The sequence below is a fragment of the Chlamydotis macqueenii genome, chromosome 3 (assembly GCF_036417535.1).
Source record: "Chlamydotis macqueenii isolate bChlMac1 chromosome 3, bChlMac1.mat, whole genome shotgun sequence".
Lineage (NCBI taxonomy): Eukaryota > Metazoa > Chordata > Aves > Otidiformes > Otididae > Chlamydotis > Chlamydotis macqueenii.
This window is the reverse complement of record NC_141558.1, coordinates 89,396,621-89,424,130: the sequence shown is the minus strand read 5'-3', so window position 1 is coordinate 89,424,130 and position 27,510 is coordinate 89,396,621. Positions and strand designations below refer to the sequence as shown.

At 37.0% G+C, this 27,510-nt stretch overlaps 1 protein-coding gene across 1 annotated transcript in view; it reads left to right on the top strand.

Annotated features, from left to right (window-relative positions):
- CRIM1 (cysteine rich transmembrane BMP regulator 1) overlaps nucleotides 1-27,510 on the top strand; it is a 198,307-nt gene that overhangs the window by 136,657 nt on the left and 34,140 nt on the right. Inside the window, exons 8-9 of the mRNA XM_086745319.1 lie at nucleotides 14,102-14,230; nucleotides 25,990-26,146. Coding sequence (XP_086601445.1) covers nucleotides 14,102-14,230; nucleotides 25,990-26,146 — 286 coding nt within the window. The remainder of the gene's footprint in view (nucleotides 1-14,101; nucleotides 14,231-25,989; nucleotides 26,147-27,510) is intronic.

Sequence of the window (27,510 nt, the reverse complement as noted above, 5' to 3'; positions counted from 1 at the left end):
AAATTCACATCACAGTGTATGAAGCTGCCAGTGAATTGTAAAGAGGTGCTACTGGCACTGGATTAATTTTACAATGAGGAAGCAGATTTACTGCTTTTAAACCCCAGTGAACCCCTCATGATAGATATCGCAGAGTATGTGCTGACCCCCCTCATTATTTAGTGTGTATGTAAGGAAGCCTGGGAAGGTAGTACAGGAAGAGCGAGGTTGATGAAGTATTTTCCGCCAATGAGAGAAAGATGGATAAGTGTCTATTTTTTCCTGTTCCAGGGTGGAGAAAATTGATGAGAGATAATTGGATTAAATGTTTATCTAGATCAGGCTGAGATAATTATGATGAACCGTGGGAAGCGAACACGGGGTAGAAAGATGGCTTCTGTCATTTATTGCTAAAGGTTGCAACATAGCCAAGCTGGTGCTTCATTAACGTATCGCACATTAACACCTATACAGTGCTTTCAGGACAGAAGTTAGCTCATCTGGACTTAGGTAATTCTGTGCTATAACGTGTTTATATTCTTGGAAGCAGAAGTAGCCAGCAAGTGTTTAAGTCCATAAAAGCTGACTTTTTTGTTGTTGAGGGAGTGGCAGGGAGTTAAATTATACCTATGATACAAATTATGTCAAGACTGACACAGTAGCACCATGGAATCAATGTTTAAATGAGATTCTTGTGTCATCTTAATTTTATTTTCTCAGAAAATAATCTGAGTTGTTATTTTGTTTGTCATGTTGGCTGCTGTATGACATACACTTAATTGTAGTCATCTGATTCTGAGTGTGTCATCTGGAAGGGAGTAATATTGAATGGTATTTTGAGTGACTTCCTAAATTTTAAAAGCATCACATTTGACTTGATGTTTCTTTGATAGCACGTGCTGCCAAGTAAACAATCAAGGGGTAATGAAATTACATAAATTATGGACCCAACAATTAGTGGAAGTAGTTTTAGTTCATGCTGGGAGGGGACTTGAGCATACTTGGGTACAAGTGGTCAGAGGATACCTGAAAACACACTTGAATCCTCTCTTCTTTCTTCCTTTCCTTCCCCAACAGTGAACAAACCCAAAAAAACCCCAGATTATTATACTCTGTAATGCCAAGTTCCTTAATTACAGGAATTTAGATTTGGGAATATTTTAAGGATCAAAAATCTGGACTGTTAAAACTCAGCAGTGAGCTTAGATGCTAGAACCCAACATATAAAAAATACCATTTGCAAGAAGCAGCTTCAGATGACTTTATGAGAAATTACTTCAGCATCTGAGACTTAACAAGATGTCTTGCAATAATAATAAATAAAAAAAATCCCTGAGAAATGAATTAATCAAGGGCACCAGCAAACTTCTTGAAGTTATGTTTTAGGGCATCAAACAAGCTCAAGGCTGCTAAGACTTGTGATTAGCAGCCTGCATAAAAATATTTACATATATTAGAGATCAGCCCCTCTATTCTGCTCTCGTGAGACCCCACCTGGAGTACTGCGTCCAGTTCTAGAGGCCCCAAAATAAGAAGGACATGGACCAGCTGGACTGAGTCCAAAGGAGGGCAACAATATCAGAAGGCTGGAGCACCTCTCCTGCGAGGACAGGTCGAGAGAGTTGGGGCTGTTCAGCCTGGAGAAGAGGAGGCTCCAGGGAGAACTTATAGTGGCCTTTCAATACCTAAAGGGGGCCTATAAGAAAGATGGGGAGAAACTTTTTAGCAGGGCCTGTTGTAATAGGACAAGGGGTAATGGTTTCAAACTAAAGGAAGGCAGATTTAGACTGCACATAACGAAGAAATTCTTGACAATGAGAGTGGTGGAACCCTGGAACAAGTTGCCCAGAGAGGTGGTGGATGCCCCATCCCTGGAAACACTCAAGGCCAGGTTGGATGGGGCTCTGAGCAACCTGATCTGATTGGAGACGTCCCTGCTTCTTGCAGGGGGGTTGGACTACATGACCTTTGAAGGTCCCTTCCAACCCTAGCCATTCTATGATTCTGCATTTCTTATTTCCTTCCTGTTCAGAATAGAAAACCAAAATACATATGTCGTGAAGAAAGCGTAACTTAGTGATATGTTCAATAAATTGACAAAATTAGTGTAAACTTAGCAGATGATTTTGAGATAGTAGTTTACTAGTGATTGTAATACACATACGTCATTTTACACTTGTCTTTTGAATGGCTTCCATTTCTCACTGACATCTCAACTCATGCTGTAAAATGTTCTAATTGATAGAGAATATAACAGTGAAATAATGTTCTTTTTATAGATCAGTTTAAAATGACGGTGTATAGTAATTCCAATGTTGTATTATACAATTTCATCATTAATACACTCTACTTTTCTGCTTTTACATGTGTTGTATGTTACATTTCTTAATTAAGCTGTAGCTCTTAGTTCTTGCATGAACTACTTGACTTTTTGGGGGACTAGTGCAGAATGTAGGGAACAATTATTTTTCTTCTAGTATCTTAATTACGCTTCAGCTCTAAAGCAAGTAGAACACTGATGCCTGTTCAAAACTTTTTATTTTTGTCAATGTAGTTGCTGATGGACCAATTCAAGCCCATATTTCCATTTAAAAATAGGCATCAGATCAAGAAAAATAAGGCAGAGACTTTATATACTTATCACTATTTTTTAACTATATGTTTCTTTCTCATCAGACTTCTGTTTACATGTAAAAAAGATCCAACTTGCCAAGGGCCAGCTTCAGTTCTGTGAACTTACTTTAAATATGTCAAATACATTAGCTCTTTAGTGTGAAGCAAAATATTTAGTCAAAGATGTTTCTATCATTTATTTTATTTGGAGTGTTGAAGGATAGAGTGGTTTGTGAGACATGAGACTGATGGACAAATTCTAACAAAGCTGTTTATGGATCTGGTGTGGCTGCAGCTCATGCAGAGTAAACGATTATTAGTATCAGTCACTTCTGACTTTGCCTGCTCTGAATTCAGTCTAAAATCCTGCTGTGCCAACAATTCTGCCAATTCAGTTATTTCCTGGCTGTTTTATAATCAGTTTCAATGAAATAAAGTATCTACTCCTGTAGGTAAGTTTACATTCCTGCAGCTACATAAGGATAAAATTGTTTTGGATTGCGTTGTCAAAAAATTCTGCAGTCAGAAAATCAAATATAATGTAGTAGAAATTCTGTGAAAGCAGGTTTTTGAAATATCAGCACAGTATGTCAGCACACAAATGTATACATCCTGTGAATGCAATAAATTCAGACTGAACTAGAACATTCCCACTACCCCTTGAAGAAAATCCTACTGTTCTTATTACAGTTGTGGGAAAACTGGAGGGGAACGATTGTAGAGTCTGAAGATATACACAAGTAGCTGTTCACAGCTTTCTAAATTAGAGATCCAGGAGTAGCAATTGTGATATGTAATATTACCATACAGAATTGATTTGTGTCAGTTTCCCCACAGTAAACCCTTTCTGGTGCTTCTTCACAAGCTGCTGTATATGTACTCATAGAGTATATCCCGAATGTGTGTCTGTAGCCCGCAGGATACACATTCCAGTGTTGATTGGACAGCCAAATTGGTTTGAAATGTGTACTGTTCTGAATGCTTGTCTGGAGTTTGCTGGACTTGGAGGAGAGGGTAACTATTCAGCTCCACTCACCCCTTCCATACTTAAGTCTTGTCTACCAGTGCTGCTGGTGGAAGGGAAGGGGTGAGTGAGGTGCTTGAGATGCTTTACACTGGAGCTCCCAGGGGAGATGGGCTGCAAAGGAGGGACCGAAACACGGGGTACGTGTGTGGAGGGCAGGGGTACATATGAGAGTGGCATGCCAATACAATGGGTTTGTATATGGATTTAGTCTTCAAATCTGTGGGTAGCCTTTCTTAGGTTGCATTGTAGTTGGTATCCACTAGTAGCTGTGCTGGTCCAGCTCTGTTTGATGCTTGCGCTAGCTCAGATTGAAGCTAAATTTATTTTATCTACAGACAGCAAAGCTAAAAAGGGCAACCGGTATCTTGGAGAACAGAGTATGAATTTGTATGCTGGTTTTAAAGCAGAGTTGGCAGAAAAATGTTGACCAAATTCAACAAGGGAAGATGTAACGCGTTACACTTGCAGGAGATTCTTCATGAGTCCAGAATCAGAGTAATTGTTAAATAGCAGTTCTCCAGGAGAAGTCTGGTGATTAATGGGAAAGAAAAAGTTGGGCGTGGATTAGGCGTGAGCCTTGAGAAGAGAAACACCATGCTGAAATTACGATCAGGAGTACAGTTTGCAAGACCTGAAGTAATCCTTTTTGCTGTCTTTCCTATGGGTGGATATGTCCCTACCTGATATAGTGGGCCCTTGGTCCTTTTGTGGACATTGCTCCTCTGAAAGAGATGTAGGCAGGCTGGAAAGAGTCAGAAGGAGAGCTATGAGCAGTCACAGCTTTGCAAAATGTGTGCTAGGAAGACAGACTGAATAAATTAGTTTGATTTAGTATAAAGAGAAAATGAGGATGTTTGAATGAGAAGATAGCAGTCTTCAAATGCCTAAAAGGTTGTTGCAAAGAAAAAGATAAGACAAGAAAGAATGGAATTGAATTGCAAGAAGGAAGACATGTTTTAGAGGAAAACAGGAAGTTGTTGAGGAAAACAGAACTCCTGTGGCATGTCGTGACTAAGATTGTTGTTTTGGTGCATTCAGGGCATTGCAGTTTGTATTTTCAGCCTTGGTGAAAGGAGATTAGCTCAGGAAATTGCATACATAACTGAAAGCAGTAATAGTAATTCGTGTGTAGCTTTCAGTGTTTATGCAAGTGATGACTGTGGCTCACCAGTGTAGAGCGGCTGGGTTTTTTTAAGTAAACATCAAAGTGATCAAAGCTGTTCTGGCAAGACTTCTTGTTACAGTATGTCTACCCCTGTCAGGTCTTGCCAGTTTTCTGACACAGCAATGCCTGTGGGCTGTGCTGAGGTGAGGGGTGTATAGATAAAAGCCCAAGGAGTGAGCAAGGGGATGGCTAGTTCGAGGCAAGTGTGTCTAGAGGGTTGAGGGGGAAGGCAGAAAGCAAGGGTTACCAATGAGGCATGAGGCTTAGAGGCACCTTGAGACAGTGTAGTGTGGAGGGGAAGACCTTCCTTCATCAGCCTGTCCCCAGACTCAAGCTCTTGTGTCAACACAGCTTTTCAAGGCAGGCATCTCCTTTCACTGGTGAGAGTTGGGAAAAGCAGGCCCATCATGTTCTGTGGATCCACCACAAAGAATGAGTTGTAAGCTTCTGATGGGTGCTTCTGTATAGCTTCTATAGCTGCTGTAATGATATTGGTCCTTTGAGATTTGCCTTAGTTTGTTTAATCTATTATCTATTTAGTCTGTTTTTTCTTTCTTTGTTTTCCAGACTGTCTTCATTAAAAGCCAAGACTTAGGTAATCATACTGGCCCTCTGTGCTTTCCCCGCAGTTTTAGAGCCAGTGGCTTCTTGCAGCATGAGAAAGTCTCAAAGAGAACCCATTTCTACAGACTTAATGAAAACAGACAGCTAGGTAGAGGGGAGAAAGTAAGTTTTCAAATGCCTTAAGGGACTGCAACATCTTGGTATGCGCTCAAACTTCTTTAGACTCAGAGATTCTTCATAGGAGCTCCTCGGTGTACCTGTCCTGTTGGAGGTAACCGGGTCCGCTGGCAATCAGGCTGCTGTTAGTGCTGCTGCTTACAGAGCTGCTGACGTCTCTGTTGGGCTAACAATTGTTTATTTTCTAATAAAATTGGTGTGGTTTAAGTAGTAATTCCATTTTAAATGAATTTTACCAAAAATAAAGTGAATACTGGAGCTTAAAATAGCTATTTAGTGTCAATATGTAATAGCATATGATTATCACCAAACAAGCTACAGTGATAGAAATAACCATGTTTCCCTCAGGCCATCTCCATCTGTGGCCAGCCATCTGCAAATTGGAATAATAATTGTGTTGACAGTAAGTAAATATTGGGTAGCATAGCATGAAAATACCTGATTTATTTATTTTTTTTAACAAGATAATAAATACAAGTGCTCAGCACTGGCACCGGTGCCAAAAATGTCCCCTAGGGAGGTCTGTGGTCGCTTCTGTTCCCTTGCATCTCCCAGAGGCTCAGGCTATTCGTAGGGAAAGCTACAGCCCAGTCTGCTGATATGCAGTGACTGGTTATCTCACAGTACGTTCTTCTGCGTGAGAGCCCTCAGGTACAGGTGGCAGGGTGCCAGCATAAGCTGTGAATGAGAAATTAAGTGTTAAACAAAACCCCCTCAGAGGATTTTCATGAATAAGGCCCACATTACTTTGCTGTCATTATGGCTGACACTTTATCTTCACAAAAAGAAATTAACATTTTCATCAATAAAGGGCTCCAAACTCTAGCTGAGATGTAATTCAGTTCAGTTCCTTTAGCATGTCCAGCACTTCATTAAGTAAGAACAGGCAGCAGAGTCGAGTGAAAAGAAATTTGATTCATTCAGGATGAAGTCAGTGGTAGTGAGCAGTGTTCATCGGTACAGGATTTGGGCCCAGAGATCTCCTTAGAGCGTGAAATATAAGTTATTGTTCAGCAGCAATGCTGTAGCTCTAAACCAGCCTTTTCATCAAAGTCAATTAAGGGATGTAAACGCCGTGCGGTAGCGAATTGGGCTTACGTTTGCCAGATCATGATTTAGTGTAGCGGTTTTAGACAGGGCAGCTGAGCCTGTTGAACCACACTATCCAGGGTATAATGAAACCTACTGCCAGTGAAAGTCTCTCTGAGTTTAAGAAAGTCAGGAAGACTGTACTTGTGTAAAATAACATTTTCCTAGTTTTCAGTGATTCATTGTTAAGTTCAGTGGAAGACTACTGAAAGGATAAATAATCGAAGAATCCTGATGAATACATACATCAATGCAGCTAAGGATGTCTCTCTCACAAGTAACCTCATGGATCCTCTAATTAATTCTTTTCAGCGCACTCATATATTTGCCCCAGATGCACACTAATTTAGGGTGTTTGCTGTATCTTCACCTCGTAACGATAACTGAATGGCCTTCTTAAGCTTTTGGACATTTCTTAATAGTTTTCATTGAGTCTGCTTTAATAAAGGTGGTTATTTCTTAGTGTCACTCCACCTAAAATTGTGAAAAAAAAAAAAAAGTCTTATCTGCATTAAAATCTGTTTGAAGAGTATACATGCCTATTAAACTAAAAACTGGAAGAATTTATTATGACAGACAAAAGTTTTTAACTTCATATCTTGGGAGTGGAAAGTTTTGCATCACTGCAAAAAAAAGGAACCTCCCCATGCAGTTTTGGTTCATAGGTAGCTTCTTCAGTTTGCAACATTAAAAATAGTCTTTGATTGTAATAGTTACTTTCTAGGAAAAATACAGTATTAATAAAATTTGAAACAAAAGCCAGCTAAACTGAACTATATGTTTAGAAGTATTACTGAATGTACTTTCAGAGTTATTGGACATTAGAAAATTACATAATCTTTAGTCCTTGCATATGTTTTATAAATTGTTATGTGATGCTGAATTGCTGAACCCTGATTGTTAACTCAGATAGCTAAAGGCTGGGGAAAAAAAATCCTGCAAGGCATTAGGTATTTCAAACCCAGGAAGGAAAATCTCTTCCCCGGGACTCGGGACTGATATTTTTCATGTAATGAGCTGGAGGGGCGGGGAAGGCTGGAATGCAAACTATGAGGATGGAAAACATTTAGTCACTCTTGGAATGATATGAATGTTTTTACAGGAAGCTTAAGTAAACACACATGCTGCTGCTTAGTAGGCTGCAGTTAACTTTTTTGGACAGCAGACAAAATTCAAACAAGTATGCAGACTCGAATGAAAGACTGTTGAGCAGCACACCCTTCAGGACCAATATTTAGCCAGTTAATCACGTAAAGCATTAAGTAAAAAATTAGACTACTGTCTTCATCAGTTTTTACTTTTTTCCTCAGTTTTTATAATAAATGCTTGAATGCACTGATGGTATAGTTCTTCAAATCAGTTTGTGCTGGTTTCATAGGATCAGAACATCTTAATCCTTTTAGAGGTAGTTTGTGTTATAAAATACTACAGAAGAGGGAGCTATTTCACTTAGCCCAAACACAGGCATGTTCTTTCTTATTGAGGTCTTTCTCCATCAGTAGAACATGATTTTGACTCTTTTCCATGCCTCCTCCAGAAGAGCTTTTCATTTCATGCTCCCCATGTGATGTTGGGCATTCTAGAATGCTCTTCTGTTGAGCTTATTCTTTGTCCATGGCTAATACTTTCTCCAAATATCCCAAGACCAATCACTGCAAGTTGTTCTCTCTGGGGTTAAAAATAACTGTAAATTACATACCTATGCATGTAGAGTAATACTGAGTAGAGCTGTACTGAGAGCACTGATGAAGATGAGAAGTCAGACCTCCTGTGTCTGCCTAGCTGGTGTAACCATTGTGCTTGAATGTGCCAGGTGTTCAATGCATATTTTGTCCTACTTTTATGGCAAGGAAAAACACTGTAATTTTATTATAATAGGGATAGCTTTTTTTTCCATTCTGTATTGGCAGGGCAACATTTATGAATGGAATTAAAAGCTGGAAAGATTGAGTAGGGTAAAATACCTGTCACCTTACATTTCCAGTACTTTCAGGTTAAGATACATGATGTTCCAGGTTTCTAACAGTGGATTAGAAGCAGCAATAGAAGTTCCCTATTTACTGTTAAATTCATTTGTATTTAACAGTGTTATATTTAACAACATCCAGAAGAAATAACTTGGAACACAGGAGTTAACTTCCCTACTTAAAACCTGTTTTGTAAAAGACGGGAGTAGGTATTTCCCTCACATGGTATTACTGAAAGTGTGAAACAAAGCCTGTTTTGAGTTAAAATATTGCATTCCAAATGAAACAAAGCAAAGAGCTTGTTTTAAGTGCTTTTCATGTAATAATAATAGTAAAAATACCTTGCCAAGAGGTGAAGCATGAGTAATGTATTAACTTAAAGGAGGATAAAAAGTGAGACTGATTAAAGGTGGTTGTGGCTATCACTAAATCATGCTTCAGAGAGAATTACTGTTGGTAACTGCTTGGAAGAAATTTTGCTTCTTGAATAAAAAACTACTCTTTAAGTCATTAGGTAGATTTCAGAGAGATAGTGTTAGGCAAACAAGTACTTTCCTTGCAGAAGGAAGATAATCAGTACTTGGCAAAAGTATTCAGAAATTGTCAGAAATTGAAATGTTTCTCTTTGGATTTGAGTTCCCTGATTAGGATCCATCAGGGATATTGCTGCTTTCACTAGAAATGTCCTGAGTTTATGTGAAAGTGAAATTAATGGAGTCATTCAAGTTGGAAAGATTTTCTAGTCCTACCTCCAGCTCAAAGCGGGTCCAGTGACAGCAGGATCTCAGGGTCTTGTCCCAGTTCAGTATTTTGAAGGATGGAGATCCCCCTAGCAAACTATGACTCCGTAATAGTTTTACCACCCATGCAATTTAAAAGAAAGAACAAAACAACTTGTATCAAGTTATTTCCCATGTTCACACTTGCATTTGTTGCCTCTCAGCCTAGCCTGGAGCACCTCCGAGATGAGCCAGGCCTTACTGTCTTTGTACCCTCCCATTAGGTAGTGGTAGACAGCAGTAGGATGTCCCTCTCACCCTCTTTCTCCAGGCTGAACAAGCTCTGCTCTCTCAGCCTCTTTTCATACACCACATGCTCCAGCCGCTGACCACCTTGGCCTGTGCTGGCCAAGGATGTGTCCTTGTCTCTTTTCTACTGAGGAGCCCAAAGCTGGACGCTACTCCCTAATGTGCTACTCCATACACTCATGATACATGCGGCTTTTCCACAGTTAAGTGGAATCCCTCTTTGTTTTCTGATACAAATTCAAGGGCCAGAGTTCAGATTTTGAACAACTAAGGATATGGTAGGAAGATGGGTATAATTTTTTATTCTGGTACCAGGCTTAGGGGGGATATTTTTTTCTTTTTTTTTTTTTTTTTTTTTAGTTCTCCTTAAAATTAACTAAGAAATTATGTAAATGAAATCTCCAATGTTAGAAGGAAAAATGAAATCTTCAGTGTGAATGGTTCATTTTTAACTTTCAGATAAACAATAGAAGTCTACAAGATGAGAACAAATTATCTCTGATGTTTTTGTTTTGATTTGTTTTATATTCTGGGGCTTCAAGAATCAATGTTGAATTTTAGTTTTCTTTCTCTTCTTCATGATAAGTTAAATTGATCAAACTGTGTGTATAATAAAAATTCTAATCCAAAGAAACTCTTTTTCCCCTGGTCTCAGTGAAATGTGGATGCATCAGTTTCTCTCCATTTCTGAATACTTCAGCTGAGCATTATCTTAAGACCTCAGTACTCATCTAAGGATAACAACACCTGTGTATGAGGCACAATACCAGACCAGATCAACCATCCTGTGTTATTGTGTGTGTATATATATGGTATTTCACTTTTTTAAGAGAAGAAAATTTCTGTTCTTTGTAAAACAAGCTGTGTCACATCACTCACAGAAGTAGGAGGTCTCAAAAATCATAAAATAGCAGACGAGAGGGACCTGCGGATTGGTTTTGTTCATATTACAAAAGTATCCTAGATAGAAAAATATCAGTGAAAACATGATCCTATTCCACCTTGCCAACTCTTCTTTGATTTTTTTTGTTTTTGGTTTTTTTGTTGTTGTTGTTGTTGTTGTTTTTTTGTGACATCTAGTTATTGTGTTGGTATTGCTAATGTAGGGTCTGTAAGGACAAAGCCATTACTTGGATGTCACCATCTTCCCTTCTTTCCCTGTAAACACACAGTTTGATTTCAGACCAGGATGAACGAGATTCAGGGTTTTGATCCCATACCATATTTTTCACTGGCCCCGTCAGACCACTAGTGGCTGAAATATCCAATGTGGATTTCAAAAATTTTTAAGTTATTTTGAAGTAAATGGCAGTGTAAAAAATCAGTTCAAATATTGTTATCAAGCTCCCAGAGGGCAAATTAATAATCCTCTGCACTGAAGTTCAGCACAGAAAGCACCAAGCTTAGAGTATATGGAAGCAAGATACTTTGATATGCATTCAACCTTATATATAAGCACTTGACATCAGCAAAATCTGTACTCTATTAAGAAATCCATTGTTTTCATCCAAACTCTCTTCAATCTCCTTCTCTTTATTTTCTTGTCCTCTCTTTCATTCTACAGTATATTTTTATTGTTGCTAAAGCAGACGGACAGAAAGAGTGCCCGTTTTTCCCACCCATTGTCTGTGCATTTGTGCACTGGATCTTTCTTCTGCCGTTTCTACCAGGAGCAGCGGTGAAAGCCTCGCTCAGATCAGGCGGTGGTACATGCTTTTTCAAGCTTAGCTCCTGCTTGCCTATTCAAATAGCCAGAAGCCTGGCAGAGCAGAGCTGGCTTTATTTGTTGAGTCTTGTCTAGCGAAGTGAAAAGGGCTGATATTTTTTTTTTTTCTGGCTGCATTTTTGCACATGTGGGGGTAGGGAATTAAATTATTTCTTTTGTCCTCTACTTGCAGCTCATTGAGAAGCAGGCATGCATATAAAATTACTGTATCTCAGGGCTTACCTTTAGGGACAGGAGGGAGAAAAAACAGATTTGTAAGCTTGTCTGGAAAAACTGAGGATGCTGAGAGCAGGCACAAGCATGGGATGTAACAGAATAATAAAACATAATGAACAGATGACTAACAAAAACCTTTAAAATTGATATAATGACAGTTTAATTTTGTCCCTTGTAAGAAATACCACATTGCTGTATGTATAGGGAAAAAAAATCGATGTGTCTGTGTGTCCGAGACATGAGACCATCAAAACACAGAAGTATAGCTTTGAAAAGTCACCACAAAAAAAAAAAAAAGATATAACAAATATCCACTGGGTTTTTTTTCCTAGGTATTAAATTATACCTGCAAATAAAGAGAAGTTATCTTGAGGGGTGAACTTCAGTGATGGGGGGGAGGTGAAACATAATCCTGTTTCTCTCTAGGTTTAGTTTACACTCAAGTGGATCAATGAATACTAAGCTGCATCTCAGCTTTCAGTGAATTTTTGTGGAGTTTTTAACTACATATTTTTACCGAACTGTTCTTCTGTCAGATGGTAAAGCTACAATCTCCTTCAATTCTCCAGCTCATGTTACTGTCTGTGAACTTTGCTTTGTGTAGCATTAATTATTCATATGATTTGTAGTGGTTTTAACTAGCAGTGAGTATAAGCATTACTGTGGGTTTTTTTGTTATTTTAAGTGTAGGGCTTGGGCTGGCTGGCCAGTAAACTGAATGTAGCTTCAGGGTAATTCTTGTTTTCTGGACTTCTGCATGTTTAGGGTATTTTGGTTAGAGAATGGAGTGATGTAGGAAAGGGGGTTTTCAGTATAGGCACTAGATGCTAAAAATCAGTGTGTTTGCAAAACTAGTTTCTATACTCTGAGTCCTAAACAGACAAGATTAATTAATGGAGTTTCTGCAATATATCATATTACTGATATGTGTCGTTATGTTCTTGATTCCTGAACTAATGGTTGTTGAAGTTGCAGATGTTAAATATTAGACGTTAATATGATTTAGTCAGTTTACTGAATGAACATGAAAACAAATATGAAGAGTTCACTGAGATTAAAAGAAGTCTAGTTTGGGAATCAACGGATTCTAACATACATTATTCATTGTGGTTGCTCTTCCATACTACCTATGCGAACTTGGAGTTGTGAAATGAAGAATTCACAGAAACCTATAAAATCTCTCCTTTGGCCCTCAACCAGTAATCTATGTTAAACTCTTAGGGGAAAAAAAAATCAGGAAAAGTTTTAGTTTAAATTCGAAGAGGTTTGAGGAGTCTACAGAGACACGGGTGCCATTATACAGATTTCCAGCTTGTATTTTAGCAAAGCTGTTGGTCATATTTTATATACGTATAAAGTGTTTAGCCACATTTCCTTCAAAAATTACACAAGCAACAGGATTTGAATGTTGCTTCAGAACTTTCAGCAAAGTGAGGAATCTGAACTGTGATCTCTGAGACAAATTTGAAGTCATTGAACTTCACTGTAATGTCTTTCGTGCAGTTTTTCCCTCTGAACCCTGTACTTAGCTGACCTAATTTAAAAAGGATTAAAAATGTTCATCCACTGTATAAACTGTTGTGAAGGGAAGAGTAAGGCTGGGGAGAAGCTATGAAGGCTGAAAATTCTGAAAGACAATGAAAGCAGAAAAGCTCATTCTTGTAATAGGATCATTTTCACTTGACTGGAAGGCATGGGTACAAAAGCTGCCTGCTGGACAGTGAGCCAACAGGCACAGAAATTTGTATTTTTGTTAACAACTTAATCAATGTTGAGTAGTATTTTACTGTCAGTCTGAGTGTAAAGACTATCTGACTTTAAATAAGGATGGCAAAATCCATCTTTCAATGTATTTGGTTTGAGGATGAGAGATGGCAAGATGTGGCCACCTCTAGTCCATGAAAATGTGCATACTGTATAAAACATATGATGGTTTATTGCCTTGTGTATATATACACAGAAGTGATGTTTTTAATGAATAGACATGTTAAATGGTTTCCAGATATCTTTCATACACAGTGTATCTTACATTCCATTTTGGTATTCAGAGTGTCTTCCGATTTAAATTTCGGCAGAAGTGATCTTATTCACTTCAAGGAAAGATTTGATCTACTGAGTCACATGTTTTGATTTGCAGCTTGGGTAGTGTCAATTAACTGAGCTTTGGAGAAAGCTCTATTCAGTTTCTAGAGTAGAATAGATGCACAAAGTTTTGATGCAATATTTCTAGAGAAAAGTGGTCAATATAAGTGTTTTACATTCAGTTTTAAACTGGATATGCAGGAAAGCTGATTTTGTTATGAACAAAAAAAAAAGTAGTATTTTTTCTTGTTTCAAAAATTTTGTGCAGCTTTATACTGTTTGTGATGAGTGTACATCGCTTCAAAACAAAGTCTGTTTCTTATATTGTTTCAGAAGTACCAAGAATATTAATCAGAAGCAAAATGAATTATAAATTATTCTCTTCACTGTTGCATTCTGTATGCCTTTTTCTGAACTTAATTAAAATACTCAAGTAATCTCAGATTATTTTTTTCTTCTTGCCTTCAGAACCAACATACATCACAATAGGTCCACCGACCTGTGAGATTCTGGTGAACTGCACTCTCACTGAAAAAGACTGTATCTATAGTTTCAAACTGGACCAAAACGGTTGCCGCATTTGTCAGTGCAAAACTAGTGAGTATGCAAAAACGCAGTGGCTTCTACCTTTATATTAAGCTGTATGGAAAAATGCTAGTGTGCTGCTTTTTTCCATTCATAATGTTGATTTTATGTTGTGTTAGTATGTGTGTGCTTTATAGTCATTCATCTTTAAAGGGTAGGTTCCTGATTTCTGTCATTGCTTGTTTGCTTGCTTAAAATGTATTTGGAGGAAAACAAAATGTTTGGCTTTAGGTAAAAATTATCAGCTAGGTAGAAAAGGTAACAATTTGAGACTTAATATTCATTCAGACTTTGAGAAGTCTGATAAGGCTTTTACATTTAATTTTCTTCTGTGTATGTAGAGTTTAAAAGCATCCAGGTTTGTGCACTCCTATTGCTAAACAGACTATTTTCAACTTAACTATTTTAGCTAACCTAAGTTTTGAAGATAAATATTTGAAAATTATATACTTGGAGAAGATGTTTGTATCTATATGACTGTATACATGTATAATTTTATTTCTGTAACATATTCTTATCTTTATATTGTGTATGTGTGTGTATATATATATAATATTTTAGTTAGGATTTGTGCATCTATTTAACATCTATTTCTTCTCCAAGGAGAATCATTGTGCCTTGTGGGAAATTTGCATGTATCAGTGAAGCAGCAAAACTGTATTTTCTGTACATGTTTCCTTAAGAATTTGATGTTTACAAATGAAATATAAAGCAAGGTCAGGTTGGTTGTTGGAATTGCCCAACAAAGGACACCTGTGGAATACTAGTCTCTGCTGCCAGCCCAGCCTAGGCAGGGGTTTAAACTCTCTTCATAATTTTATTGTAGTTCTGCAGTTTCCTTGTAGCCTCTGAGGCTTTCAAAACTGAAGTATTACTCTATTCCTCTTCTTTTGATTTCAGTCTGTCTATTCTCAGCTCTTTCTAAACGAGTATGACTATTTTAGGAGTCTCCAGTAGAAACAGTCAAAATAAAACTCTTAATTGGTACAAACTAAAAAGCTTTAGGATTTCTTTAGTGTTTTGTTTCAGAAGCAAGAAAAGGGTTTTTCCTGGCTTTTTAAACTTTTTTTTTTCTAAAGAAACATGCTTTTTTTTTTTTATATTTACATAAGGTGAAGGACAGGGCATCTTAATAACAAGTAAATATATGGCAAGCAATAATGTCATTATGGTAATACAAAAATAATACCTTTGATTACAAGTTGTATTTGTGGCAAGGACAACTTTGCATAGATTTGCATCCAAGCTATCACATTCATGCCTTACTTCATTCTTCCTACGGACAAAATTAGAAATGTTAAGTTCTGCTTTAACATTGTAATTTTATTTTCCTTCTTTTTTTTTTTTTTCAATTGTTGTTAAATTGATTGAGGAGATTGACCCAAAGAAGATGATGGACATACTCAGCAAATTTCATCATATATGCCTGTGTATACAGTCCTTCCCTCCAGTTTGGAGCACAGGAGACCCATCACTCCAAAGGATCATTTATTTTGTCCTAGATTGCACGTGTACACATACCACATCCCAGGAAGTCTCTGTTCTTGCTTGGAGTGTTTCTGATTAAATAGTGCGTAAGAACCTATTCAAGGGAATTTTTCTCTTGCCAGATTTGCTTGAAATTATTTTCATTTTGAAGTAGCAAACTGGAGCAAACTTAATAGTATCATTTGTCTGTCATCTTTTTTCAGTTCAATAACTTGAATTATAGATTGCTTAAAAATCTCCTCAGTCATTCAGAGAGGGGAAACCTTTATTTTCTAAAGAAGTGAAGAAAAATAACAGCTTGGAAGTCTTCATCACTTAGTGGTTGTCAGTCAATATGACAGAAGTAAAATTTTTCTGTCAAGTCATGTCTCTTGCTTGCAAAGCTCTGGACAGATGAGTGTGTGAGCACTGAGAAGAAAGGCATTTTAGGTCAAATATGGTGAAAATGTACTGCACTAGTTCTCTGCGTTTTGAGTTCCTACATACTTTCATGTCCAAACCTGTTTAGTTGCATCTTGGCTCTCTAAGAATGTGAGAATGTGTATTATCTTGAGCTCATGTAGACTCGTGGACTTTTGGGAACATTACTGTCTTTGTACTGCACCCACTTCTTTCTTGCTGGTCTATGCCACTTGACTGAGTCAGATTTAAAGTACCCGAGTAAAGGAGGCCCACGTGTCCCCCATTACCTTTTGATGTCATCATATCCTAATTCTACTAATCTCTTTCCAATATAGTTTCCTTTTTTCTAATTTCTCTTTAGATATTTTTGGTGAAGATTCATTATACTTCAGTCTATTTCAGCTAAAATAAAAGCAAAATGACAAAGTGGAAGAACATACAGCAAAGCTGTAAATTATTCCTCATTATTACCTTCATTTACATTCCTGTAGCCAGAAATCAATACAACAGTTTTTTTCTGAAATAATTGTCTACGTATGATACCGTGAAACTTGTTTGGTGCTTTGTTATAGTTTAGTTTTAGGTTGATCCAGCTTGATTCAAGCCGACTACAGAATGAGAACAAAGAAAGAAGCAAATCATAACATTTCTAGAGTACAATTTTAATAGAAGTAGTTTACTTTGTCCTTTATCCTTCTTTCTGGTTTTGCAGTGAACACAAAAACATGCTGTAACAACATTGCAGTGAAAATATACATGCTGTAAAGTAAAATGTTTTAAAAAAAAAAAAAAAAGCAGAAGCAGACCACAGTTGTAAGAGAAGGGAGGGGAAAACTACCACTGAGCAAAGAGTGAGCACAGACAGGTATGGGGGGAAAGTTCCAGTGAGTAGAGACGAAACTACAGATGATGAGGGAGGAAGAATGATCATACTGACCAGGAGCGTATAGATGCCAAAGCAGCACTACAGGAGGATAGAAGTAAAAGTAGAATCCAGGAGATAGGTAGAACTGCTGCAAAATACCAAGGATAAAACTAAAACAGTAGGAAAAACATGAAATGCATTACCAAAAAAATAATGAAATAAGATTATACAAAAGCAAGAAAAAAAATAGGAAAAAAAAAGTAAATAAGCAAAATATTGTTACTTGTAGGGTGTAGCAATTGCTGCTGTGTTTGGAGCATCTAGGCCTTTGCTTTCATGAGGAGAACTGGAGTGGATTAAAGTCTGGAGGAGGAGGAGTACGTTAGGGGAATGAAACAAGACCAGTGATCGGCAATTTGTAAGGCAAGACTCCTGTTGCTCCATTGAGGACTGACGGGCACATTGAATAATGCCTGTTGATTGCAGTAACATAGGATTTAAAATCTGAGAGTTGCTGATGAACACTAAATCATTCTTCACTGAGAGTCTGCAATGAGGGCTAGTATTTTATCTGACCTTGTCTATTCCCTATGTTATAGTAATGAAAAATAAAAAGCCTTTAAAATATCTCCTAAAACTTAGACTACAGCATTTTACCCCAAATGAACTGAACATGAAGTACTGTTCAGGGTATAACTGTGAGCATGTTCAGCTTTAGTATTTTTTGAACTGTCAAATTGAATGAAACTAGAGCTTTACTGTCAATTTTAAAAATTGCTTCATTTAGAAGGCTTACCTTTGCAGTTTCAACATGCAACTGCCATGCAATTTCATTAATTCCAGACTGCTTATGGAGAAGCACAACTGTAGAAGACTGGAACAAGTAATTTTCCCTGCACACCATAGTGCATCATTGTCCGCTTCATGTTGTGGTCTCTTTGGTCTCTCAAGGCAAACCATGAAATCACTATTTAAAAATCAGTAATCTTGGTATATTACGTGTTTGTACAGTTCTCTAGACATAAAACCACCACTTTCCCCCACACCCATTCTATATAGATACAGAAATACTTTTGGAAGAGCATTTGTAACTTTTCCTTAAATGAGAAGAAAATGTGTTCTACCATGGAGTTAAAAAGGAGGTACTATCATTCACTCTGTACTAGCAGTCATGGACTTCAATATACCGGCAAGTCACACCATCTCCCTTTATAGCTGGTGGAGCAGGGTGGAATTCTGATATGGAATTTTGGTTGGGCAGTGTGGGACTTGGTTTAGTTGTGTAGACATTCAAAGAGAGGATTGAAAAGTTTCAGAAAAGTTAGGTAGGTGCATCTGCGGACTGTCATTAATAGCAATGGTTAAGGCTCTGAATAAGGTTATGGAGTGATGATGGGAAAAAGCATAAGAAAAACTTTTCAGGGACTATAATGGGAGAAAACGTCTCAACTCCTCTTTTCTGTGCGTTAATCATTCAGTAGTTAGTGTGTGGGATGGGTTTTGCTAACCTTTCACTCTTCCTGGCCAAAATTCGAATATTTCATGTCTTTGTTCCTGTAAGTAGTCCCTGCTCAGGAATGTGTTCTGAACACTTTTAAAAACTCCCTCAGTGTTATTTTGTCCATTTAAATAAACATATTTTATGTTTCTTTTGATATCATACTAAGGTGGGACAAATAATTACACAGACTGATTTTCCAAAATTAGTAAATAGTAAAGTGAAATGTAAATTAGGTAACACTTCTCTTTTAGTAACAATTATCTATAATTTTCACGTTGATTTAGCAACAAATTCCATGGAAAAAAATTATAAAAACAAAGACAGTCCAGGTAGTCATCCTTAGCACAAGGAGAGTGCATCTTAGATTTTTGAATAATTTTGTAGACCTGGCAGAAAAAAAAATGTTTTATTATCCTTCCGCAGTTATGTAAAAAGGAATAGCTATTATATATTAGATCTCAGTTAGTGAAATACAGCAATGGAAAATCGGGGATGGAGTATGTTTCTTAAACATTTAAGGCTTAGATCAGAAAAAAGTACATATCCTAAATAGAATAGAAATATTAACTCTAAGTACACATGTGGAAGATAGTGGAAATGCTCCCTGAAGAGGGTGGAATTTTGATGAACTACTCATTCCAAATAAATATTATCTGTCCTCTCACTAGAATAAAAGTCACCCTATTATGCTGCTAGAAGGTTTGTGGAAGCTTGATCATTTTCCAGTAATTCCACCTTCCAGATGCCACTGCTACAAATCCATTTTCATGAAGTTGTGTGTTGTATGTGAATCCTAGAGTTGTTTAGAGCAGGTATCCAAGCGGGTAATTTGCCTCAGCGGACTCATGAGATTATTTTTTTTAAACAGGGTTTTCTAGCATCACAGTGCCCAGTCCCTTCATTTTTATCCAGCTATTGTGAATCATGAGTTAATTCTAACGAAAGGAGGGAGGGTTAGTGTGGATCTGTGGAGGCAATATATTCAGAGAATTCCAGTTACTGATAAGTAACCTAGTTTTCTCCTTCATAAATTTGCCTCCCCAGATCCCCACCCCTGAAGATTAACCAGCAGTAGCAATCCACACCAAGAGGACGGCTGAGGAGTGCTTAATTATAAAGGTACTGTGAAACAGTTCTCCTGATATGATCTATCCTCAGCGTCAAGAAAATAATGATGGTAAAGGTATGTAGCTAGCTTTGTGTAGCCACGCTACAAATTTTCAAAAAATGGACACCAGCCTAAGCCAAGTTGAAATACTGACGTAATTCTTGTCAAGCATATATTAATACTCTCTGGCAGTTATTTTTTATCTATGAATTAGAGGGTTGAAAACTAAACGTATTTCAACAGGCTATACATCTCTAGAATGCATTTTCAAAAGATTTTAGACTAAGATGACTTTCAGTCTTTATAGTACAATTATTAATGTGTCCATCTGTAAAATAATAAATTGGAGAAAGTTAAATATCCCAGTTTAAGAGCTTCAAGTTTTTTATATGCCGTATATATGCTAGAATAAGAAAATTTAGAAGTCTCTTTTTTCAACTAAGAGTTAGCTAGAATTACAGTCAAGCTATTAGAAGTTCAAACAGAAGACCTTTTATAGACCTAAGCATGAAATTCATGGAACTGAATTTTGTTTACTTTTAAGTTTGGTTTTTGAGCAATATTTTATAACACTCCAAATATTCATAGGTTCATGTAAGGTGGGGATGTGAGCACTCTGAAATCAGGAATAAATCACACATCTGATGGTTTGAATTTAGGTCAAGGAATTGTGATTCCTTTTGCTTCTGAGATACCATAACTGAGAAGGAGAGATGGTGTTACATCTGAAATATCTGACTGCTGAGTTAATCGTCACAAATGCAAAGATTGCTAATATTGCGTAACCTGGGACAGAACTTTGTTGCTGCTTGTTTGCAGAGTGGGCCCTGGACCATAGTAGGTCACGCTGGTATATCAAATGCTTTTATATGCTGATTTTTATCCGTCTCATTCTTTCCTTTAGCAGACAGTGATTTGGTCTTAACAGTTACCCAACTGTTAAGAATAAGATATTTAGTGGAAAAGAGTTTTAAAACACCAGATAGTTTGTGTGCAGTGTGCTGCGTGGAGCTCACCATATCTTGCTGATCATCTGTTCTTAAGACAAGATTTTCTTCTTCAGAGTGTCTTCTCCCATCTCCCATATCCCAAACATTCTGAAACTCTAATATTTGTTTTATTTTAGTCTATGTATATGAAACTGTGAGTGGGTGAAGAAAGAGGGAGAAAGAAACCACTATATTTAAAAGGAGTTTAGGGGTAATGGTGATCAGACCTAAAATCCTTTGTGTTAATATTTGTTTGTTAACCATTCACAAATGTATTTTAGAAGACCAATTCATCTTCAACTGTTCTTTCCCTTTTTTACTTGTTTTTTTTTTTTCCAGGAGCATCTCATTAAATTAATCCAAATGAATCCAATAATTTGAAATTTCCCAAATCCAAGTCAGCATATAATGTGTTAAATTGCTGCAAACTATAGAGCAAAGTATTTGTTAAAACTGCCGTGTTAGAAGTCTATAAGCAATAGCTTTTGCCAATATAGTGAGGTCTAGGGAAGACTGTGACTAGAAACTTGGGCTTGTTAGTAACTGACTTTGCTGCTGCTTTTGCAGTCATGATTGCACATGGAAAATAAAACTTCATAGTCTTATTGAGTGCACTGGATTCACTGCTGTAACTATTCAGTGCATGTTTGTCCTCAAGTGAGTATTTGCTCCTAGCAGGAGGCTATTTTGATAATGTCATTGGTTGAGGACAACCTTTCCATTATTATTGTTCTAGCCTTCTGCTGTACTTCAGTTGAAATTCTTCCAGACTTGTGTGTGGTATTTCAGCTAATCTCTGTCCTCACATTAAAAAGCTAAGTATTTGTGGTAAATATATGGTTATATTAGCCTGAGACATTCAGGAACACATTCATCTTTTTCTAAGGACGCAACACATTGAGATCAACCAATATCCTGTGCCTGAACTCTCAGGTTGTAGCAAGAATTCTTGTTTATTCCCTGTGGGCAGCACGACTTTGTACATTTTCAGTATTACATTTCACCACACTATTATTATTTTATCCCCTTAAGCCCTCCTGTGACCTTGCATAGAAGGACTGTTTCTGTATTGACATTACCTTATTGACGTTTCATGTTTCATAAGAAAAATTAATGAATGTATTTCTACAACTCATGTAGAAGAATTGTACTCTCCAGCCAGATATTTCCCTAAGCAGCACAAGGAGAGATGTCTTGTCTTTAATCCATTTCCTACTCATCATTTTTTTTAAAGTTTTAGTTTTCTACCTCCTGTCTAACCATTAGTTTAGTTCCCTAGGTGATGTTGTTATAACTAATCAGTCAGCGAAATAGAGATGTCTTATATTCTGTGATCAGAAGCTTGATCCCATTCTGTTAGAGTTGCAGTGACGTGCAGGTGCATAATGCACTTCTCTTGAACTCTGAAAGGTACTTTTCCTTTGGCATTAGCTTTTAAAATGTTTCCTATCCTTTCAGACTGTTTCATTACCCGTGTTAGGCTCTTAAAGCAGTTACTAGCCCAATTAGGGCTGGATCTCTTCTCTGCAAATACAGTCCATGATTTGAGATTTAGGTTCCTGGTGAAATTTATCTAAGCAGAGGTGGAAAAAGCACCCAAACAAGTAACCTTTTAACATTTTGCCATAATAAATTTCCTCAGTTCATTGCAGTTGACTTTGATGAACTAGTTCTTTTTAGTATTTGTCACTTGAAATGCACAACTGTAGCAAGAAATATGTTTTTACTTATCCTTTCATAATGAACTTGTGATTATTTAAAGCTATAGCTAAAGCTATAGAGATATCTTTTTCTCTTTTTTTTTCTTTTATTTCTCTGAGAGATGCACTCTGCACTGTAAAGTTCAAGGTTCACTCTTCTTTTTTTCTGAAAAATAATACCTGATTTAAAACTGTGGACTAGGGTTTTCAACAGGCCTGTGCAGCAGTCTTAAACTGCATATTTGCACCAGATGGTACTTCAGTTTGAGACTGCCTGTAATTGTCATGTTTTCAATAATGTTTCAGTAGGAGAAATTTAGATGGTTAGATGTGACGTCAGAAAGCGGACCAGAATTCTCTTTCTGATTTTCATGACACTAAATTTCTTTATATTTTTTTCAAAAACTATTTAAAATCTATTTCTACAGCTTGTAATGTCACACTATCAGAGATTTAAGTACAATAACATCTTAATTTTAGTAACAACCATGTTCTAAGATGGCATCATTTTTAGCATCGTATTAGAAAGACTGTCAGCAGAGAACTGTGGAGATTATTTTTATTCCCTCGTATAGCATTGATATAACACTAGTAAGTTCAGATGTGAACAGTGGTCTGTATTGACTTCAGCAAACTTTGTATGTTTGACATAGCCAGAATTTCGATATTTTGTATGTTCTTTAGTGTCCATTCCTGAGAGGCAATGCTGGTTAGTCAGTCATCTGACCCCAAGGCTATGAAGAGCTTTTCTTCCTTGACCATTCACAAAGTGAAAATTCTTTTGAGGATAACTCACTATGTAAAGGATTAAGCAAGGAAAATATTGCCTTGAGACTGGATCTTCTGCTTAGTATGTCAGCTGACTATTTGAGTTTTAAGTATATTTAACATCATAAGCTACTTCGGATGAGACACTGTCTTCTTGTTTGTATAGCACTGTCTTAGACACCTTGACCCCTTTAATAAAGATAATTAACTTTACACGTAGCAAACTTGTTTTGCACCTCTGAAGAGCACTTTCACTAACCAAATCAAAGTAGAAGACTGAAAGTATATTTGACTGTGGCATTCTGAGGAATCTTTATTTTGCTTCATTCTAGAACTTCATACTCAAACCTGGGGGTTGCACTTTGATAGCGCTCCTTAACACAAATGTGGAGACAAATAAGATAAAGAAATATGCCAACTAAAAAAAAAATGTTCTTATTGTTTCTAATTTTTTCTTAGATTTTAAATTGCTTTTATTTCCAGCTCTTCCTTTCACTTTTTTAAGATGACTAAATGCAAAGGTAAGGGAGAAATGTCTCCCATCGTTTTGCATTTGTGCCTTCTTGTGCCTTGACATATCTTCCATGAGCCTGGTGTTTATAGACAGCCACCTAAGCACTTCATCTCCATGACAGAGTACACTTCAAAAAATGAATGGTTCTAATCGATCCAGTCTGTGCAGTTCCAGGATTATTCACTGATCAGTTCTGAGCATCTGCAGGAGATATCATAACGTGCACCATATTGAAGGTCATAACTGAACTTAATTCTTTTTGGAGATATTCCAGTGCAGGTGTGCTTTTCCATACATTCTTTATAAAGTTCAAGTCTAACTTTAAAAATTATTACTACCTTATAAAGGCACACATAATGAAAAGTTTAGTTACTTTTATATCATTATATGCTGGCAGAGAATAATTGTGTACAAACATTCCAGTCTAAAAGCTCATAAATTAAAGACAAATTCTCATTACTTTAACTTGCTTCAAGGAAAGTCTTTTTCTTTGTGTTACGCATACATCACTCTTTACTAGAGAATAGTTTCAGAGTTTCCTCTGCATTATAATGCTTTTACATCCGCATTAGTGGCTACCTGTTAAAATGATCTAGCATTCTTGATAGATCAGCCTGAACGCTATCCTTTAAAAACTTGTAAGACTTCATTAAGATCTTTATATATGTGTTTCTCTCTGAGTAAAGCAAGGACCTGAGATAAGAGTTACCATTCTGTGCAAAGGTTAGATTTGACTGAGAGTAAATGCTTAAATTTTGTGGCATTGGTACTCTGCTGACAAAGACAACTTCTAGAGTATATATGAAAGGATCTGGCATTTCTTTTTCTGTATTCTTAATGACAAAAAAAAACTTGCACCTTGAGACACCATATTTGCATAAAAGTGGAGAGGTAGGAGCAATGAACCTGATGATCTTCATCCTACTTAGACTGAGAACTGTTGTTTGGGATAATAAGGCTCTTGTGTTGCATTGGACTTGGATGTCCAAATTCCACCGCCGAAGTAGGCAGTGAATTTGCCAGTTTCCTCTGAGGCTTCAGTCTCACTCTGAGTTACTCTTTACCAAATGAGCATTAGGCTGGTAGAATAGGTAAGGCAACACTTAGCTAGCCGCACCTGGTTAAGTCTGTATTTTGCAGTCTTAAATGCAACATTACAAAACAGAAGAAAAAGCATTGAAGTAAAGCAAAGATTCTTTCTGTGCTCTGCCTTCAGTATATTACCATGTTAGAGGCGTGAAGATTATCTTTGCATTACAGAGCCACAGAAGGTAGTGTAAGGAAGAGAATAAGTCAACATACTGATCTCCTCTTTGGAAAAACCCTATCCCTAAATGTTCCCAGAAAAGTAGTCTTCAGAGTTTGAATGAGGAGCACATCTGGAGGAGCACTCTGCAGCTACCCTCTGTATAACCAGCACTTTGTAGTAGTGTGGATGTTTCAACTGGAGATCAGCCGTTTTTAAATATCGCTCTGAAGGTTGACCCTTTGGGTATCAGCCATCATATTCTTCTATTGAAGAATCTCAATTATATTTCCCTCCTTTTCTATTTTGCTCTCGCTTTGGCTATTACAGTAATGTGGTTTGCATCTCTACTCTAACAAAAATAATTATTTTCTGTTTCCTCTTACCTCTGCAACCTATAAATGAACTTCATATCCCAGAGTATGCGAAGAGTGGTCTTTCTGGCACTTCTTCTTTCAAGAACAACAAAAATAAACTGGTCATTCTCAAAACAGTAAATTCCAGTCAGACTGAATGTAATGACCATTATTTATTTCTGTACTGGAGAAACTGAGATGCCAGAAATCCAGCATCTCTCTTGCCACCAGAGACTTATAAAACATAGTAGTGAATTTCAAGAGACGGGTCTTTTAGTCTGGCATCTCTAAGCTTAGATCATATCTTAGGGTATTAGAGTTATATTTTTAAAAACTAAGTCTTAATCACCAAACAGTTGACAGCAAACAGCATACGGAATAAAAGTTGTTAATACATCTTTGCCTTTCAGTTCTATTTAAAATAAGTAGAGGAGAAATAAAGATACTCTATATTGAACAGAAATCTATTAACCCATATAATGTGTTGAAATTATATGTTATTTTAACTGTTTTATTAAAGGCCGACAGTCTCGGACGTTGGACTCCTTTGGCTGGGCATCTGTTTACAAAATCTTGTTAGTTTAGGGTGCCAGGTAGTATTCCTCAAGTTCTTGACTGGAACTGAAGACATCCTGTAGTGTCTGGCTATACGGTTTGGGTCATTTCTGGAGAATTCTGTCAAATATTTTAAAATTAGGACAGTCTGAAGGTAAGGATTACCAGTATTTAGAAAGTTGTGGAGTAAAAGGGAGCAGAAGACTTAGTCTGTTACAGATGCATTTTCCTGGTATAAACAGTTTTCATGATGTGATAACCTGCATGTGTCCTTCGCAGGGGAGGAGCTGTGCACCGGTCTCATTTCGGGCTGTTCCTTGGACTGTTCCTTCGGCTTCCAGACTGACGTCCACAACTGTGAGATTTGTCAGTGCCGACCGCGGCCTAAGAAGTGCAAACCCATTGTATGTGACAAGTACTGTCCCTTTGGATACTTGTACGTATTCTCATTCTGAAAGCATACTTAACATAATCCCTGTATGTACCGAAAACATGCAAAACCCAGGCTTGTGTACTTGTGTTTAGTTTATGGCAAAGCAGGGGGAAATGCTGAAAGATAGAAATGTCATTATTTGGTGTGAGACTAAAGTATTCCTCAAAAGGGATTTTGATCAAGAAATTAAGAAAAAGCAACTAAAAAACCAGTGGCAAATGACAAAAGCAAAGCAGTGCTTTAATTTTTTTTAAGAATATTTGACAAACAAGATGAAAAAGGTACAAGTAATGTCTCTGGCATGTAGGTTTCTGAAATTCTGCTTGCATATTCTGCTGTGATACCCTTTCATTTTATAGCCCATTTATTTTATTCAAATGATTTTATAATATTTCAAGGTTTTTTAATGTTGATATGACAGTGGATTAGTTTTAGTAAGACATTTCTGATAGTTACTTTACAGAATTCGTGAAGAAGAGTACTGTCTCTTATCTAAGTTTTCGTAAAACCTTTATTGTTGTTGGAGTTCTTTCTCCATAAAAGGAAATATTTGCGTTATTTATTCATTGTGGAACAGGTGACAAAAACTGAGCAGATCTTATGTCACATAGAAATGTCACAGTAATCAGTCTTATTCTGAGTCTTTTGTGTGTGTGTGTGTATATATATATTACCAATACATTTTATTATTGATGGGTCCATTCCATGTAACTGCCTGCTTTTCATAACCGTTTAATTTCTACCTCATGACAGCTGATCTTCAGACAGTATTCACATGTAATTTGTTTTCTTAAGATTTGTAATTAAGCTTACTAATGTTGCAATTCTCAGTGTTTGATACTAATACTCCTTTATGTTCTGGGTCATTTCAGAGTTCTGATTGACACTTGTTCATAAATGCTGCAGGTTTTTATAACAGTAATCTACAGTGTAGTGTGTCCTCCTCTTGGTATTCAATTTTAATAAAGTTTGGAAGAATCAAAATAGAGTAGAACCTTCACAACCAGAAAGGTACCAGAGATTTTAGAAAAAAAAAATCAAGCTGTAACATAGTGATAGTCTCACAGATTTAATCAGTTCTGTGCATACATGGTGCCAGTGAACAATTTATATTCTGTCCAGTTGTGCTGCCAAGTTAAAAATAAAAAAATACCAGCCTTATACCTTCCTTTGATCTTCATGCTATGCTTAGCCACAGAGTGGTGTTCCACTTAGGTGAATACAGTGTTCTGGTTGACCTCCCTCTTACTGCCCATACAGCTCTTGGATTTGTGCATGGTGCCAAACAGGAGGTGGCATCACATCAAACAAAAAGCAGACCCATGTCCCATGGAACAATAATGGCACAAATAAGATGCAATACAGAG